We start from the raw sequence: 15,599 nt of genomic DNA, 5'->3' as shown, positions 1-15,599 counted from the left end.
ATCCGTTTTTGAACAGTTTCTGAATATACACAGAAGTACTGGTGTCCAACATACAGGTGTGGTAGACCCAGACAAGCAGGAAAACTTGGTCAGAGAGTCATCCAAACTTCAGGATGAGGTCGTGAATATTGGATAAAACTCTGTCCAGCCTAGTGGCCCTTAGAGGGTTCCAGGACACTGTGTAGCAAGAGGGAACTAGACCTCCTGATTTGAAGCAACTGAGAGCTAAGAGTCTAGGGAGACCAGGGTGACTAGAGCTTGCAGGACAGAGTGAGAGAGAAGGATGCTGCACAGAGAGGGAATCTTAGGTCTGTAGACGGTCTCGCTGGGACATGCAGCAGAGCCTACTGTTAACTTTTTATAGTCACTCGAGTTCTCCCAGCCCCAGAAATGTTTAGTGCCAGTTACCACACAAGTTAATTTTTTTTAATGTGGAAGTTTCAGAATTAGAATTTCCCTGTCACTATACATGCCTTATACCTTGTTAACAGTAACTATGATTATTTTCATCTGGAAATTAACATGCATGTTATTAACATCCATAATCTCAAATGAAATCAGAGATCTCTGGGCTAGGGTAAACATACCTTGTGTATGTTATGTAAGCAAATCACTGATGCTTCACTTTCTTCATGTAAAATAAAGCAGATACCATTCATGTTGTCTCACACAGGACTGTAGTGCAGGTGACAATATAAAAAATACCTTTTTTTTTTTTTTTTAAGGAAAAGCACTATAGGACTTGATCTGTGCTGTCCAATTCAGTAGCCACTAGACACACACATGACTATTTAAGTTTAAGTTAATTAAAAGTAAATACAGGGGCGCCTGGGTGGCTCAATCGGTTAAGTGGCTGACTTTGGCTCAGGTCATGATCTCGAGGTCTGTGGGCTTGAGCCCCGTGTCAGGCTCTGTGCTGAGAGCTCAGAGCCTGGAGCCTGCTTCAGATTCTGTGTCTCCTCTCTCTGCTTCTCCCAGCTCCCGCTCTGTCTCTTTGTCTCTCAAAACATGTTAAAAAAAAAACAAAAATAAAAGTAAATACAATTTTGAAATGCAGTTCCTGGGTCACATTAGCTGCATTTCAAAAGCCCAAGAGCCACACGTGGCTAGTGGCTTTCCGTTATTGTAAAAAGTTCAGTTGAAGAGTGCTAGAATGTATGGTTTTACAATACTTAAGAGTCACATTTTAAAACCAAGTCTTTGACTTTTTCTTATACCAAGGTTTTTTGTATCTGTATGTACCAATTTGATCTTGAATTTATTTACAGATTGTGAATAAATATAAAGCATTTATTTACAGATATAACTTTCAAGGGCATCTTATAATGCATTTTTAAAACTCTCTCTTCTGTTATACTCAAATAGATCTAGAGAAGGTCCAATTTAACCTAATGCAGATGTCCAATCAATAGGTTGTCAGAGAAAAGGGATTCAACACTCATCTTGAAAGCTAGTTTCGGCAATAATAAATTACTTGGCTTCTCTTTTCAAATGTGTGTTTGATTGGGCAGTCTCTCAAGTCGCTTGTCTTGATTTTCTCATCCTGAGAGCTCATAATATTGACATTTTTCTCCTGAATATGTAGATGTGTAGACATTTTGAATATATGGATATAGTAACAGTGAGTCAAATGAGCTCAATTCCACTTACGTTTAGCAAATAAATTGGAAGCAGAAGAGTCTTTTCCATCATTATTAAAGGGAGGCATTTTCTCCAAGGCTGTGAGAAGCTGTTCCTCTTGCTGCCTAAGCAGTTTCCATTGCAGAAGCAATTTGCCACCATATGGATCCCTCCAGGAGACTTCAACTAGAGTAAAAAGGGAAATCTCATCACATGGGGACTTTCAGCCTGATGGCAGATAGGGTGGACTTGTTGGCGATTAATTATAGTAAATGAACCCACACCTCATCCTATTCCCCTTCTGAGGGTCAAGTGTCACCCAACAGAGGGCGCTCACTATGGGTGCCTGGGGAGTGCTTCTCTCTGGGAACCGAGGAGGGATGTATGGTGGAGTGAGCATTGGAGCAGCAGCCCCTGGCTGTTAATGCCCCAGTTTTCCCCAGGCTTGGTGAGAAGCAGTCTGAGACTGTGTTGGGATGGAAGATTCCTCCAACCTAACATTATTAATCTCAAATGAAACTTTGACAAAGGGGTCCTGAGAGCAGTGAGCTCTTTGGCAAGTGCAGGAGAGTACTGGATGAGACACACGTATTGAAAAGGGTCAAAGGGCTGAAATGAACTTCTAAGGGCAACACTGGGGCAGAGGGGCTTGAACCAACAACCAGAAGTCATTACCTTAAGAACCATTCTTTTCTCTTTCACCCCGAATGTCCCTTCAACACGAGACAAATTTCATTCTTAAGATGATCTTTCTTCATCCCTCAGCTTCTTGCTTAGGAATCACCTGACCACTGAAACCAAGTTCAATTACCTTTAAAAACAAAGCTGTGAGGCACCTGGGTGGCTCAGTCACTTAAGCATCTGACTTCAGCTCAGGTCATGAGCTCATGGTTCGTGAGTTCAAGCCCAGTGTCGGGCTCTGTGCTGACAGCTCAGAGCCCAGAGCCTGCTTCAGATTTGTGTCTCCCTCTCTCTCTGTCTCTTCCCTGCTGACTCTCTGTCTGTCTCTCTCTCAAAAATAAATAAACATTAAAAAAACCCAAAACTTTTATGTGTGTTTTGTAAAAGCAACAGCATATACTCTATAAATACATCTACAAGAGGAAACAATAATTTCCTTTTGAGGAAAATCTTTGATTTTTCGAGTTTTTGTTACCCTCAACTAATGTTTTGCCAACTAGTACTTACTTGAACTGTTAAGTTTTCATAAATACTTATGGATGGTTTATTATATCATCTGAAATAATTCACATATTTATATTTTTGAGTAGAGTTACATAAAACACTGTAGTGGACCACAGGCAACTAAGATGTGTAGCAAAGTCTGACTCAAAATGTACCTGATTGGAATGACATACTTATCAATTTAAAGTCCCGAATTACTAGACACAATGAAAGGAAAAAGGGGGGGAAAAACTCTTGTTGAGAAATTCTCAGTATAATATTAATATTCTTTCAATAATAATTCTCTAAAGTAAAGCTATAGATTTTTCATCACAGCTCAGTATACATAGAGATTAACCCGAATAGATAGATGCAATTAATAGTTTTCTTGGGTTGGAACATGACCTTGAGGAAAGGACTTGATTTTCTTGGTTTTGAAAGACTGGTAAATAATGTTCTGAGCAGAGCATCTTCAGCAGCATTTATTGACACTGGAAAGCACTACTGCAAAAAGAGACCAGGAGTTAAGCAGAGGTTCAAGTCTATACAGTAACCTGACCCCTTTCCCCTGGATATGTAGCCACATCTAGAGCCATCGCTGGCCCCATCAACACCCTGCATGGTGTGAGTCAAACAGGTTGTGGCATTTTAATGACATTTCTGGAAAAACAGCTGATTTACATGGCAATCATCACAGAAGCATTCACTCTTACAGATTTTTACTTCTTAAAAATGAAGAAACAAAACAGTGTAATGGAAATATATGTCAGAAGACTTGGGTTCTAATTCCTGTTCTGACAGTGGTGTGACAACAGCAAGTTTTTTCTCCTGAATGAATTTCCCTCTCCTTATCTGAAAACCGAAGGGATTGGATTTGAGGGGGGCTCCCACTAAAATGCCCACAGGAACCATAAGCACCCTGACCTTCTTATAGTAATGACAACTGATACTGAGGCTCCTGTTGGGGTGCTAAAGACTGTGAGAAAATAGAGAATACTGCTTCTTACTAGGGACAGTCAATAACAGTAGATTGTTTCCAGGAGGGAATGCAGGTCCTGAGGTGCCATATTGTCAGATTTTTCAAGAAAACACAGTTCAGACTTTTATGCCAAATATTCTGGTTTTCAAATGTTGGCAACTAATTTAAATTGGGGTGGAGGGAGACCACTGTGAAGGCCAAACTAAACATAGGTATAGTGGGATGGGGCCAGTGGCTGCCATTTTGTGACCTCTGCTTGGAAGCCTCCAGTCTCCCCCTTCCCGTGGTTCTGCTGGAGGATGGAACAGGAGTGTCAGGCTGGGGCCACAGAGCACTAACTCCCTGTACAACTCTAATTAATCTTCTTTTCACTTGGTTTCATTAACATATGAATACAGTAGGGAATCAGAGCAACCACAGTCAGTGGGATGGATGCACTTTTACAGAAAGACAGCACATAAAATAAATGCTCTGCATGAGTGGGGATCTTGATGAAATGGTAGAGCTGCAGTGTGATCAACGAGACCACAGCACAAAGCAGCCGAAAGCTCAGCTTGTAGCCATTTTCCCCTCGGCAGCTCCTAAGGAACATCTCTGAGTTGATTGCAAAGCCCAAGCCAAAGAGCACCCCAAGGTTTCTCATGAGTCCGGCAAAAGGTGTGGTGTCAATGTGGATCCAGTCCGGGTTGGCACACCACTTCTTGGCTATGGGCACAGACCACAGCAGGTCAATGTCAAGCAGTCTGAGAAGCAGGTAAAAGCCCAGTGCAAACAGAAAGAGGAAGAGGTTGGTCTTCAGGTATGTGCTCAGACTGGCTGTTTGGATGCCTGGAGTGTGCTCAAAAGCCTCTGCCACAAGCATGCCTGAGGATCAGAAAAAGACACTGAAGATGACCATGAGCCCTCAAGCCCCTCAGGAATCATCCTTCTCTGCATTAAAGAATTTACCACTGTCTTCATGATAAAAGTCTTTAGACGTCTAGGTTCTATCCATTTTCCAAAGCCCCTTTCTTAAATAAAAACACACACTTGCCCACATGGTCTTTTCAACCATCCCTGTTAGCCCAGGTGGATCACTCAGGAATCTGTGGCACTGGGAGACAAATACTACATAGGCAGAGCACTGATTTGGGTACTTGCAATTAATATTTCAATTGCCATAGCCAATTAACTACAGAGCCTTTAAAAGGTACGTGGGGGAAACTCAGTCATGGGGAGTGCCACTTCAGGAATACAAAGCAGCTGCTAAATGAAGTCCATGGTCATGTAATAATCACTTCAGGTGTATCAAAGACAGTGGCATAGTGTGCAGGCTGGAGGGCCATTATGAAGTCCCCCGAACCAAGACATGAGCAGGCTGTCTGAGGTGAAGGCTTGGGAGTCAGACGTGGCCCTGGCCACACTTCAGAGAAGCCCCATCTCCCTGCGGGTTATGTGCTAATGCCATCGAATGAGACTGTGCCATTGTGTACATGGAGGATTTGAGAGGTGTGTTGAACTGCTAACGCTCCCAGGGTAGCATTTAGTATCAGTGGCTTGACAGAATTACCTGAGACTGGGATACTACCTACCAGGGAGAATCTAACAACATAAAACAAATGACACTAAAGCTTTCCAAGGATACAACTAAAGGTAAGTGATCATATTTACCACCAATTACTCCAAGAATAGCTTGATGAGGAAAATGTGTTGCTATGAATACTCTGGAGATGCAGACACTGATTTGAATCAACCAAAAAAGACTCCAAAGAAATGACCAGGTCAGTCTACGATGGAAGAATAGATATAAGCGTAAAAAGTAGAGAAATTGTATCACTCATAAAATTAAGGGGGTGACACCAGATGATCTTTCTCAGAGGACTCTTCTAACTGTGATATAACATTATGATTCTAGAGACTTTTCTCTCCCCAAAATGTTTCCATGTGCTTCGTAAGATTTGAAAAGTTTTAACAGAGGTTCCTACAATTTAGCAATGCATTAAACTTGACCAGTGCGATATCCTGAGATTTTAATAAATGCTATAAAAGGAAGATAATTTGATACCTGATAATTATTTTAAAGGAGTATGGTAAATTCAAGTTTGGGGGGAATTATTAATATCCAGGAAGACCTAGAAAGGATCCTATGCATTTTTACTCTCTGTGGTATGTGCTTCATCTTTATCCTCTCAACATTTTTTTCTCTGGAGAAAATTCACTGGAGAGTCCACTGCCACTCTGATGAAAATCATACAAGCATTTCATCAGGGGCAAATTTTCATTTGGTTCAATTTCACAGACTCTCAAGAGTCCTGATTCCTTGTTTTTTCACATATAGAAAATAAGAGACAAGGGAATTGACCTAAACATTATATACTTTAGCTTAGAAGTAGCAATGTGCAATAAAGCTTACAAAAATATTGAAGTCCAAGCTCATCATTTTAATAAAGAATTAGCAATATTCAGTTATAGGAATCCTTGGGGTTTTACTCCCAAATGTTTGCTCCTGATAATAGGACCAGACTGGTTATGGAAAAAACTAAATAGAAAGAAATGAGACTTTCCAAGAGGAGGTAAGCAGGAGTTATGCATAGGGAAGAAGAATAAACAGGAATTTGGTAATATTAAGATAAAGAGTAAGCACTCAATAAATATCGATGGACAAAGGAAATGTTACAGTTATAAAAATCTAAAGGGAATCATAGAATTTTTTTTGAAAGAAAGGTTTTTTAAGGTTTGGAAATTTGAGGAAGAAATGAACTACAGAGAAAAGGTGAGGCTTGTTAAGATTCCTATTTTGAAAACTTGTCCATGGATAGAAAATGTTAATTTCTTTTCATTACAATGCTTTACTGTTGTTGTTTGCGGTTGGATAATAAACACCTTAAGGCGTACAAGTTGCAGTCTCACTAAAATAAACTTTGAAAATACCCAAATCTCTTTGGTGGTTTGTTTCTTTTATTGTCCAATACTACTTTAAAAGTGGAATGTGCAATAGATCTTGGAATTTTTTAATTTTATTTTTTTAATTTTTAAATTATTTAATTTAAGAGAAACAGAGACAGCATGAGTGGAGGAGAGGCAGAGAGAGAGAGAGAGTGAGAGAGAGAGAGAGAGAGAGAGAGAGAGAGAGAGAGAATCCCAAGCAGGCTCCACACTGTCAGCACAGAGCCCGATGTGGGCTCGAACTCATGAAGCCATGAGTTCATGACCTGAGCTGAAATCAAGAGTCAGATGTTCAACCGACTGAGCCACCCAGGCACCCTGGAAATTTTTTATTTTAGAAGAACTTTAACATGATGGTATATGTTATAGTATTCCTAAGCAATTAACTGAAAAATCTTATCTCAGTAGCCTAATAATTTATGATTCAAGTGATGCCCAGGATTGTTTTAATGATAGTTAAAAGTATTTCAAGAGAGAAGAGAAGGAAACATCCCAATTCCTATTAGAATTATGAATAATCGTAAAGTTGTAGGCCTTTCTAAACATTATGATTCTATTAACATTAAATCTACTAACATTCAAATTTAAGTTTGCCTTTAGAATGTTTTTAATTAAAAAGGTTGAATAGTATTTTAAGCTAGAATATGTTATTGATGTCAAAAATGTTGGCTATTCAAAGAAGAAAACGTAATTTTTCTGAACTGATACATTCAAAGGGAATGATGATTCTCAAAACTTCTTGTTAATCTTAAAGCAAGGGAATGTGCATGCAAAAATACTTCCTTATATAATTTTAGATGGCTTATTTACAAGCTACTAAAGTGATAATGTATTATGGAAACCCAAAGGCACTTCCAGCAAGCCATTAGTCAATTAAACATTTCCAACCAATGTGGCAATAGCTCTGAGCCAAAGAGTAGATTACCTTAAAGCAAAATATTAACTTTCTATTCATTTTGCTATTTTGGCTATGATAAAATAGGATAAGCACATTTCAACAACTAAAAATATGCCAAAGGAAATGTTTTAAAAAGTCTTTCTGTATTCAAGAATTTCTGTATTCACATTCCAGTGGTACAGACACTGGAGCAAAGCTGACCTGTGCAGAGTGGTAGACGACTTATCCATCCGACTGACAGTGTGGCTCAGGGCAGCTGTTACCATGACATACCAGACACATGATGAGCCCATTGCATGGCCAGATGGACTTCCTGCAACAACAAAGTGCTGATCCATTTGAAAGGTGGTTAATAGCGTATCAGTATTAGAAGTAGACCACAGAATAGCATATTAGCCATGAAAGTTACAAACAACTCAGGAAAAAAAAAAACCCACAGGCTATATGTAATGTTTAGGATAGGTAGAAATAAAAGAAGTTGAGTCAAATTGAGCCTCAAAACACTATTTCAAGAATTTTTTTTCAGATTTTTCAAGTTCATCAAATTCTAGAAATCAAAATGTTCAAGGCTAATTAAGAACTTGAGCTGTTACACCCAAATCTGCCACATCCCTGCTTATTTTTCATGGCTAGTTGTTTTTAATTGTTGAGAAAATTAAAGTACTTGTGTTGGATCTGGAATCCATTTATTTTCCTTGGGCTGAAAAGTCAAAACATCTGAAGGGTATCATTACTATGTTCTGGTTTACCAACTGACTTACAATTAACTGCTATAAACTAGCAGATACCTCAGTGCCTATCTTGTGTCTGGCCACTGCAAAAGGTGTCTTTGTCATGAAATGGACCAGGGAAGCCGTAAAGGGCATCAGTCTTGACACATGAAGCCTGGCAGCCTTTTTGCTCCCAGAATGTCTTTCCCATGCTGCTTGATTTTTTTAAAAGATCACTTTACTTTGATGTTCACCATGAGTTTTTACCAAGTGGAGATTTATTCAGATTAAACACACCTCTTTGAAAACCACTACATTAAAAAAGACAATCTATTTCTTATAGATCTACTTCTTTCAAAGCTACATCTTATACCGGATTTTTCAGAGCCTTTTACACTCTTACATGAGCTGTAAATCTTTAGGGAGTGAATATAGAATGCACTATTCCTTTTCTTTTCCAGAAAATGTTTTATGAGATAGAACACACACTGGGAAATTCTGGGATAAACCAAAGTAGCATTTCAATTGTCTCAAAGGTTATCCATCCATCCGTCCGTCTGTCCATCCATCCATCCGTCCATCCAATGTTGGTTTCACAAAGAAAAAATATACATCATTTCTGTCCTGACGGAATGCATAGCCTATTGGAGGAGCCAAATTAATTACAGTACAGTGTGATAAATAATATAACAGATGGATGTGTACTTTTATGGGAGCAAGAAAGAAGATATTCAGAGAACTCATTAGGAACTTACACATTGACTATATTCAGCATGAGTTTCAGGATGTCAAATGGAAAGAATTTTATGCTATGTAACAAACTGTGGTAAGGTATGTCACACATTCTTATAAATTAACACAACATGTAATTTTACCTTAATATATATTTTAAAAACCTTTTCAAAACTTAAACTCAATTTTCATAGTAAATATTTTACACTCATACAGAATCTTACTTATAAAAGGAAGTGGCCCAAGAAGTCTATTTATATTCTATATATACAAGAGAAAAAAAGAAATTTGAAAGAAAAAAGTCTATGATTAGAAATAATCTCTACTGGCAGTAGTAAAACCAGGAAGTCCTTACCTCATTCATGAGATTCTCAAAAGATCCATAATAACTTTGAAAGTTGCTCAGCAACAGACAAGTCAACATTTCTAGAATTTTAATATAGTTCTTTGGTAATTTCTTCTAGCTAACTTTTTTGTTTTTTTTAGAATAAAACCATTACATTCTTCCCAGAAATAAATGCCAAATATAAGATCATTTAGAAAGTAGTCTCCCAACTTACCCTTTTACAAATAACAAAATGATTGTTCACAAAGCTTTCCTTTTCATTAGCAATTGTTATGCTTATGAACTTTTAGTATCCTTACTCATGACATTTTCTTTAATACCCTATATAATATCATATAGTTATTAGATAATAATCATACATAATGACTCTCTGTTGGAATATCTTTAGTAACTTGAGGCTGCTATAATTGCTTACCTGGACCTGTTTCACATGTAGTGGGGAACTGTTCGAGGCATGAACTTGAATGATTTGGATAAATCTGAGTTTCTTGGACCCACCAGTAAGGCCGATGACCGAACAATATCCTGTATTTAAAGAAATAAAAATATGCATACATATTTAAACACACAACTATTGCTTAACCGGAGATTAGTTATTCTCTCCTATAAAAATGACTCAAGCAGAGGGTTGATGGGGAAAGTTCATGATTAAGAGACTGGGTTCTGGTCTGTCTCTTATTACAGAGGATGACAGTCATTTGGAGCTTTGGTATCCTAGTTTCCAGTAAAAACGGGGACTTTTTTCCTTGTAAGGAAACTTCTGTGGGTGCTTTGGATTCTTAGACTGGGTGGTCCCTGGAATTATCAATCTGTTCATTATGGTGCTGCTCATTTAACTAACCTCTTGTTTAATCACAACATATGTGTTACAGGGTTTGGAATTTACTTATAAGTCAGATCAAGTATACGTTTCTATGCTTTTCGTAAGTTCTATTTATGAATAGGTGTTTCAAGTCAATTGGCATGTTTGAAAGATTTTCTAAGTAGAAACTACACACATCTGAAATGTGATCTTTAAGCCAAAGCTACAAATTTAAGAATAAGATTTACAAAAAATGAAAGAAAACAGAAGGCTTACCATTTAAAAATAAGATTGAACCAATCCCCAATGACTGCTACCCATATCATCTTGGTTCCAACTGTCTGATTAAGTTGAAACCAAAGTGGAAAATAAATAGAAAAGATATTCCGGGGATCACCAACATTGGACATAAAATTTAGAAAATTGTAGTAAGCTCGGTAGTCCTTCTGCAAATGCTGAATAACGAGCACTCCATTCCTATGAAGGAAATCCATCTTGAAAGAGAGGCAAGTCTAAACATAGAGCAATCGGAGCTGAAGTGCTCTGAGTCCCACCGTTTTTATACACTACCCATGTGGCGTATCTGGCCATTACTGTAACATGTGATGCTGGCCATCTGTGAGAGGGTACATCAGTCCTCCTCTGCTGAAAAGCTCATGTGTTGATGATCTTAATTGGTGCCAAAGAGGTGAAGTACATGCTGATCTGTGGCAAGTCGAGGGGAAATTTGGGTGGAGACACAATGAATTTCTTATGCAATCTCCCTTTTGTGTACACAGTTGGATCATGTTTGCTTGAAATTTTTTGCACAGTTCATTTCCTTCAAGGGCAGAGACATTGGCAATTTCTATGCTTGGCTAGAAGACTACGCAAATAATTACTGCATGTCAAATAGCCCTTAGAGCCATGCATTTTAATATAAAATAGACTGTGGCTCTTTGACTATTTTATTGGGTCTTAGAGAAAAACGTATGGGTAAATATCTGGGCATGAAAAATTTATATGTTATGACAGGTTATTTTCTGATTGAAGACTTTTAACTAAAAATATTTTGATATTTCTCTTTTAGCAGAGAGAATGATATGGTATATAAGGAATAGAGAAGGAAATACATGAAATACATGAAATCTGCAAGGAAACGTATTGGCTTTTGACTATAAGGCAAGAAAGCAGACACAGAGGTCACCTGGGTAATAGAACTGTGTTAAGAATGAGTCGTATTTTTATGGACAAGGGAATACAATTCAGTCAGGGAATCACTCCTGCGACAGAAAGATAAAAATCAACTTTACAGGGCTTTTGACCAATCAGGAAAATGGTTTATTGAAAACAAAAGTGTTCAGCAGAAATATGAGAGAAGCACTCAAACACCCAAACAAACATGTAGATTGGGAATACACAGAAGGGCAGACAGCTCAGAAAGACCCAGAGGTTGAAGTGTTCCAGGGTCCCCAGAAAGCAATGAAGGGCCCCCACTCGGCCGCGGAGGGTGAAAGTAAGTCACGTGTTTGTTCTTTTACCATTCAGATCCTTGTCTTCTCTCATCTTAGCCTCCTCACTAGGAACCATCTTCAAAGGATATCTCTTGGGGTCCTTGGATTTCTCTTGGGAGTCCTGCCCCATCATTCAACAGCGCCATTGTCATGGGGATCCAGCCTCCCTAGGTGCTCCCCCCACCCCCACCTCCCGCCCCCAGCCTCTGTTGCTGCCCTTGGAGGAAATGCTTTGACTGCCCATTAAAATCTTTCTGGATATTTTTGGAAAATGCCCTACCTTTGTCCTACCCCAGACAAATTAACTTTCTGGTGATGGGACCCAAGCACTGGTATTTCAAAAATACTTTCCAAATGATTCCAATGTACAGAGGGGGTTGAGAATCATTATTATAAAGAAATTTATATATTATCTATTCTCCTTTCAGCCTTAAGGACCCCCCCCCCCGCCCCGCCAAAAGTCAACCTGAAAGAAGCTTTAATGACATTTAGTATATAAATCATTGTATGTAACTGGATTTTTCTGTCAAATTCAATGTTTACATCGACTGATGTATCTTCTCAAGACTTCAGAGATTCTGTCTAGAATTAAAGAAAACCCTACTCTAATGAGAAATTATAAAGCTGGTGACAGTTTGCATACAAACTCGGCATTGTGGCCCAGAAGAGGTGAGGCAGTGGTGATGACTGAAGTGGCACTCCTACAGCAGGGCATGCTGCTGGCCGCCTCCCTCACTGAGCTTTCTGTGATGAGCATCTGGAAGGAGGTTAAAATACAGCCTAGTATCTGTGGACAAGAACACTGGTTTGACTGGTGGTGAGTGGCAGCAGGTCGTTTTTCAGAAAGTGACTTTAAATGGTTACCAGGAAGTGGGTATCAATCTCTATCCACAGTGAGAAACTTACTGATCTCCTTTATCATTCTTATCATTTCAGTAGGAGGAGAACTAGGAAGTCAGCCAACAGTGGCTCTCCCCACATTTTGCTCTTCCTCCAGGTGGCCCAGAATTACACCCTTGGTTCTCCAACTAGTGTGCTAAACTGATCTGAACGATGTATGTTTTGGGATAAAATCAAATGTGTTGAAAACTCGGTTGTGCTTTAGAACACATTGGAGCATTGCATTTGTGCTCTTCCAATTATTTACCTTTAAACATACACTATCTTATCTTCCAAATTAACTTCATAGCTGTCCAGTAGTAATGGGGAAATGTGCAAGCAACCAGGCCGAGGTCATTTCTTCAGTGTGGGAGCCCTGCGTAGAGACTAGATTTTATTTCCAGACCAGTGTTTCTTCTTAGTCTCGGCTGTGTCCAGGTTGTTCAAAGCCAACATTGGTGAGATTTTAAATGGCAGCAAAACAAATAAAAACTTATGCTAGGACCAACTTGTTTCAAATGTTTTCAACCACCCAGACCTCCAATTGACCTGTGTCATCATTCTAACTATGAAGCTTTTCTGTGTAGTCCTGAGAGAAAATTGGTTGACACCCAAGCCCATCTGGCCAGCTGCCAGAGTACTAGAAGTTCATAGATACAATCATCACTTTGAACTTGTCTTGGATGGCTTATCCTATCATTTGAAAGCAGGGACACTGTTGTTATGGGAATTCAGTGTTATGGGAATTCACTTCCCAGTGTCTGACATCTTCTCTGGGGGAAGTATCAAGATGGGCACCTCAGAGCTTGAAGCTGACTCTGACTCCTATCCTTTACTGATAGCCTTGCAACCCAACAGACATTTTCTTCTCTGGAGACAGACAAGTATAGAAATAAATTAAAGCCACTCAAATGAGAAAAAACAGAGGCTATTTATTCTGAGTTTGCTATAGCAAACTACCCATCACCTGCATTTGACAAAGATTCGGAAATAGGCAGGGAATAGAAAAGCTTTGCAGTAGTGGAAACAAGGGAAGACCTCAGATGTGCTCTGATTAGAGGTTGTTGGCACAGGAAAGCTGGAGATGAGTGAACTAGAAGCAGCACGTTTTATGTGATTGGTTGGGGGAGCATATTCAGCTTTCTCTGGTTGGTCCTGAGTAGGAAGCTAGGGCAAAAAATGGGGAAGCTGACAGTCATTGACCAAATCCTGACCATTCTGGGCAGATTGCTTCAGAGGTTTTGGGTCAGAATTCTGTTGTCATGTTTGGCTTGGCCATTGTCCATTTGTATATTCAGTCTCTCATAAAACAAATTGAATAAGTATATGTAGTAGTTGATGTAGCATCCCACCAAGAAATAAGGAAATCCCTTGTCTATCCTATAATTCTATAATTCTTATTATCCATTGAGTCAAAAAGAGAGCATAGACTTGCTTACCAAAGATAAATGAATTTATTCAAGTATGCACTACTCTGTGTGAGGCATTAGCCTTGACTAATCAGAGTCTATGCTTCTGGCTTTTTTGTTTTGCATATTCAGGTTCTATGATTTCCATAATATCTTTAATGAGCCATGAGGAAGGACATTAGTTCTCTTTATTCTTTTTCTGAGAAGTGTTTAAGCTAGATATTTCATCATATTCATTTTCTTTGGAAATGTCTTGTCCCTAAACCTAGGTGTGGATGATATCAAATACATTTTGTCTTACAATTAAAAATTCAGCTTCATGCTCATTCAATTCTTCAGAGTCTGTGGACTGTGATGAATTTAGCTGCACATTAGTTTTTCATCTTAGGTAGTTAATTTGGAAAGACTGGCTGTCTCCTGAGGACTATCTGGTTCTATAGGCTATGGTATATCTAATGGAAGTAAAAGCACCTTGATTTCTTTTGCCTTTTAACAGGATCTGCTAACTCTTTTTATACCCCATAGTTCATCATTTTTAGTCTTTTCATATCTCAGCTTATATGTACTTCCTTAGAGATGCCACCTGGGACCAGCATCCTTGCCATTCCTTTGACAAAATTTTCTCTCATTCTTTTCTTTTACGGAATGATATTAGTCAGACTGGATGGTTTAAACAATGGAAATTTATTTTCTCACAATTCTTGAAAGTACAAGTCCAGGGTGTTGGCAAGAATAGCTTCTTCTGAAGTCTCTATCCTTGGCTTGTAGACGGCCATCTTCTTTCTGTGTCTTCACATGGTCATCCTTCTGTAGGGATGTTCACCAGTCATACGTGGTTAGGTGCCACCCTAATATTAACTTAGTTACCTCTGTAATTTTTGTAAAATGTTTATTCATTTTTTGAGAGAGAGACAGAGTGCAAGCCAGGGAGGGGCAGAGAAAGAAGGAGACACAGAACCTGAAGCAGGCTCCAGGCTCTGAGCTGTCATCACAGAGCCCTATGTGGGACTCCAACTCACAAACCGAGGGATCCTGACCTGAGCCAGAGTCGGATGCTTAAGCAACTGAGCCACCCAGGTGCCCCTTAGTTACTTCTTTAAAGACCCTATCTCCAAATAGGCACATTCTGAGATATTAGGGGCTGGGACTTCAACATATGAATTTTAGGGGATGAAATTTAGCCCATAACAGGGATTTAATTACAATTTGTAACTGTTTATTCTATTTGAGCTTCTGTGTTTAATCTCTCTTTCTTGCTCCATAGTGCAAGCTCCATCAAATAAAGGATCACATCCACTTTGTGTGTGAGCCATTAGCATAGACCCCAGCCAGCACAAGCCCAGGCAGGGGCAGATCTCTCATGAAACTTGCACGGACTCATGAAATGGCAGGTTATTTCTGGGAGCTGCTGGGAGTTGTACAGCATACTAATAATTTTCTATTCTTTTTTATTAAAGAGAGGCCCCAATATTAGAAGAGATTTTCTTCTCACAAACCCTAGACCTGCTCCTGGTACTTTTGTAATTATTCAATAAATTTCTTTTGAATGAATGAATGAATGAATGAATTGTTGAACAAAACTTGATGTGAGCTCTAACTTATTTGAAGAGGCTTTTAAAAAGTTTGTTATCCCAGCAGAACA

General features: G+C 38.9%; 1 protein-coding gene across 2 annotated transcripts; it reads right to left on the bottom strand.

Annotated features, from left to right (window-relative positions):
- Window positions 1–1,084: 1,084 nt before the first annotated feature.
- On the bottom strand, window positions 1,085–10,692 carry G6PC2 (glucose-6-phosphatase catalytic subunit 2). 2 transcript variants are annotated; one of them, XM_015066917.3, is made up of 5 exons: window positions 10,453–10,692; window positions 9,790–9,899; window positions 7,788–7,899; window positions 5,414–5,529; window positions 1,085–4,627 (listed from the first exon to the last, which is right to left on the bottom strand). In XM_015066917.3, exons 1-5 carry the CDS (start codon window positions 10,668–10,670, stop codon window positions 4,116–4,118), a joined length of 1,068 nt encoding a protein of 355 aa, XP_014922403.1. In that variant the 5' UTR covers window positions 10,671–10,692; the 3' UTR covers window positions 1,085–4,115. The 2 variants fall into 2 exon arrangements, with proteins under 2 accessions (XP_014922403.1, XP_053071208.1); XM_053215233.1 differs by lacking the exon at window positions 5,414–5,529 and having other exon boundaries at window positions 4,459–4,627.
- Window positions 10,693–15,599: the final 4,907 nt, after the last annotated feature.

Source organism: Acinonyx jubatus, chromosome C1, assembly GCF_027475565.1.
Source record: "Acinonyx jubatus isolate Ajub_Pintada_27869175 chromosome C1, VMU_Ajub_asm_v1.0, whole genome shotgun sequence".
Taxonomy (NCBI): domain Eukaryota; kingdom Metazoa; phylum Chordata; class Mammalia; order Carnivora; family Felidae; genus Acinonyx; species Acinonyx jubatus.
The sequence above is the reverse complement of the archived record's forward strand: the minus strand, read 5'-3'. Positions and strand labels throughout refer to the sequence as shown.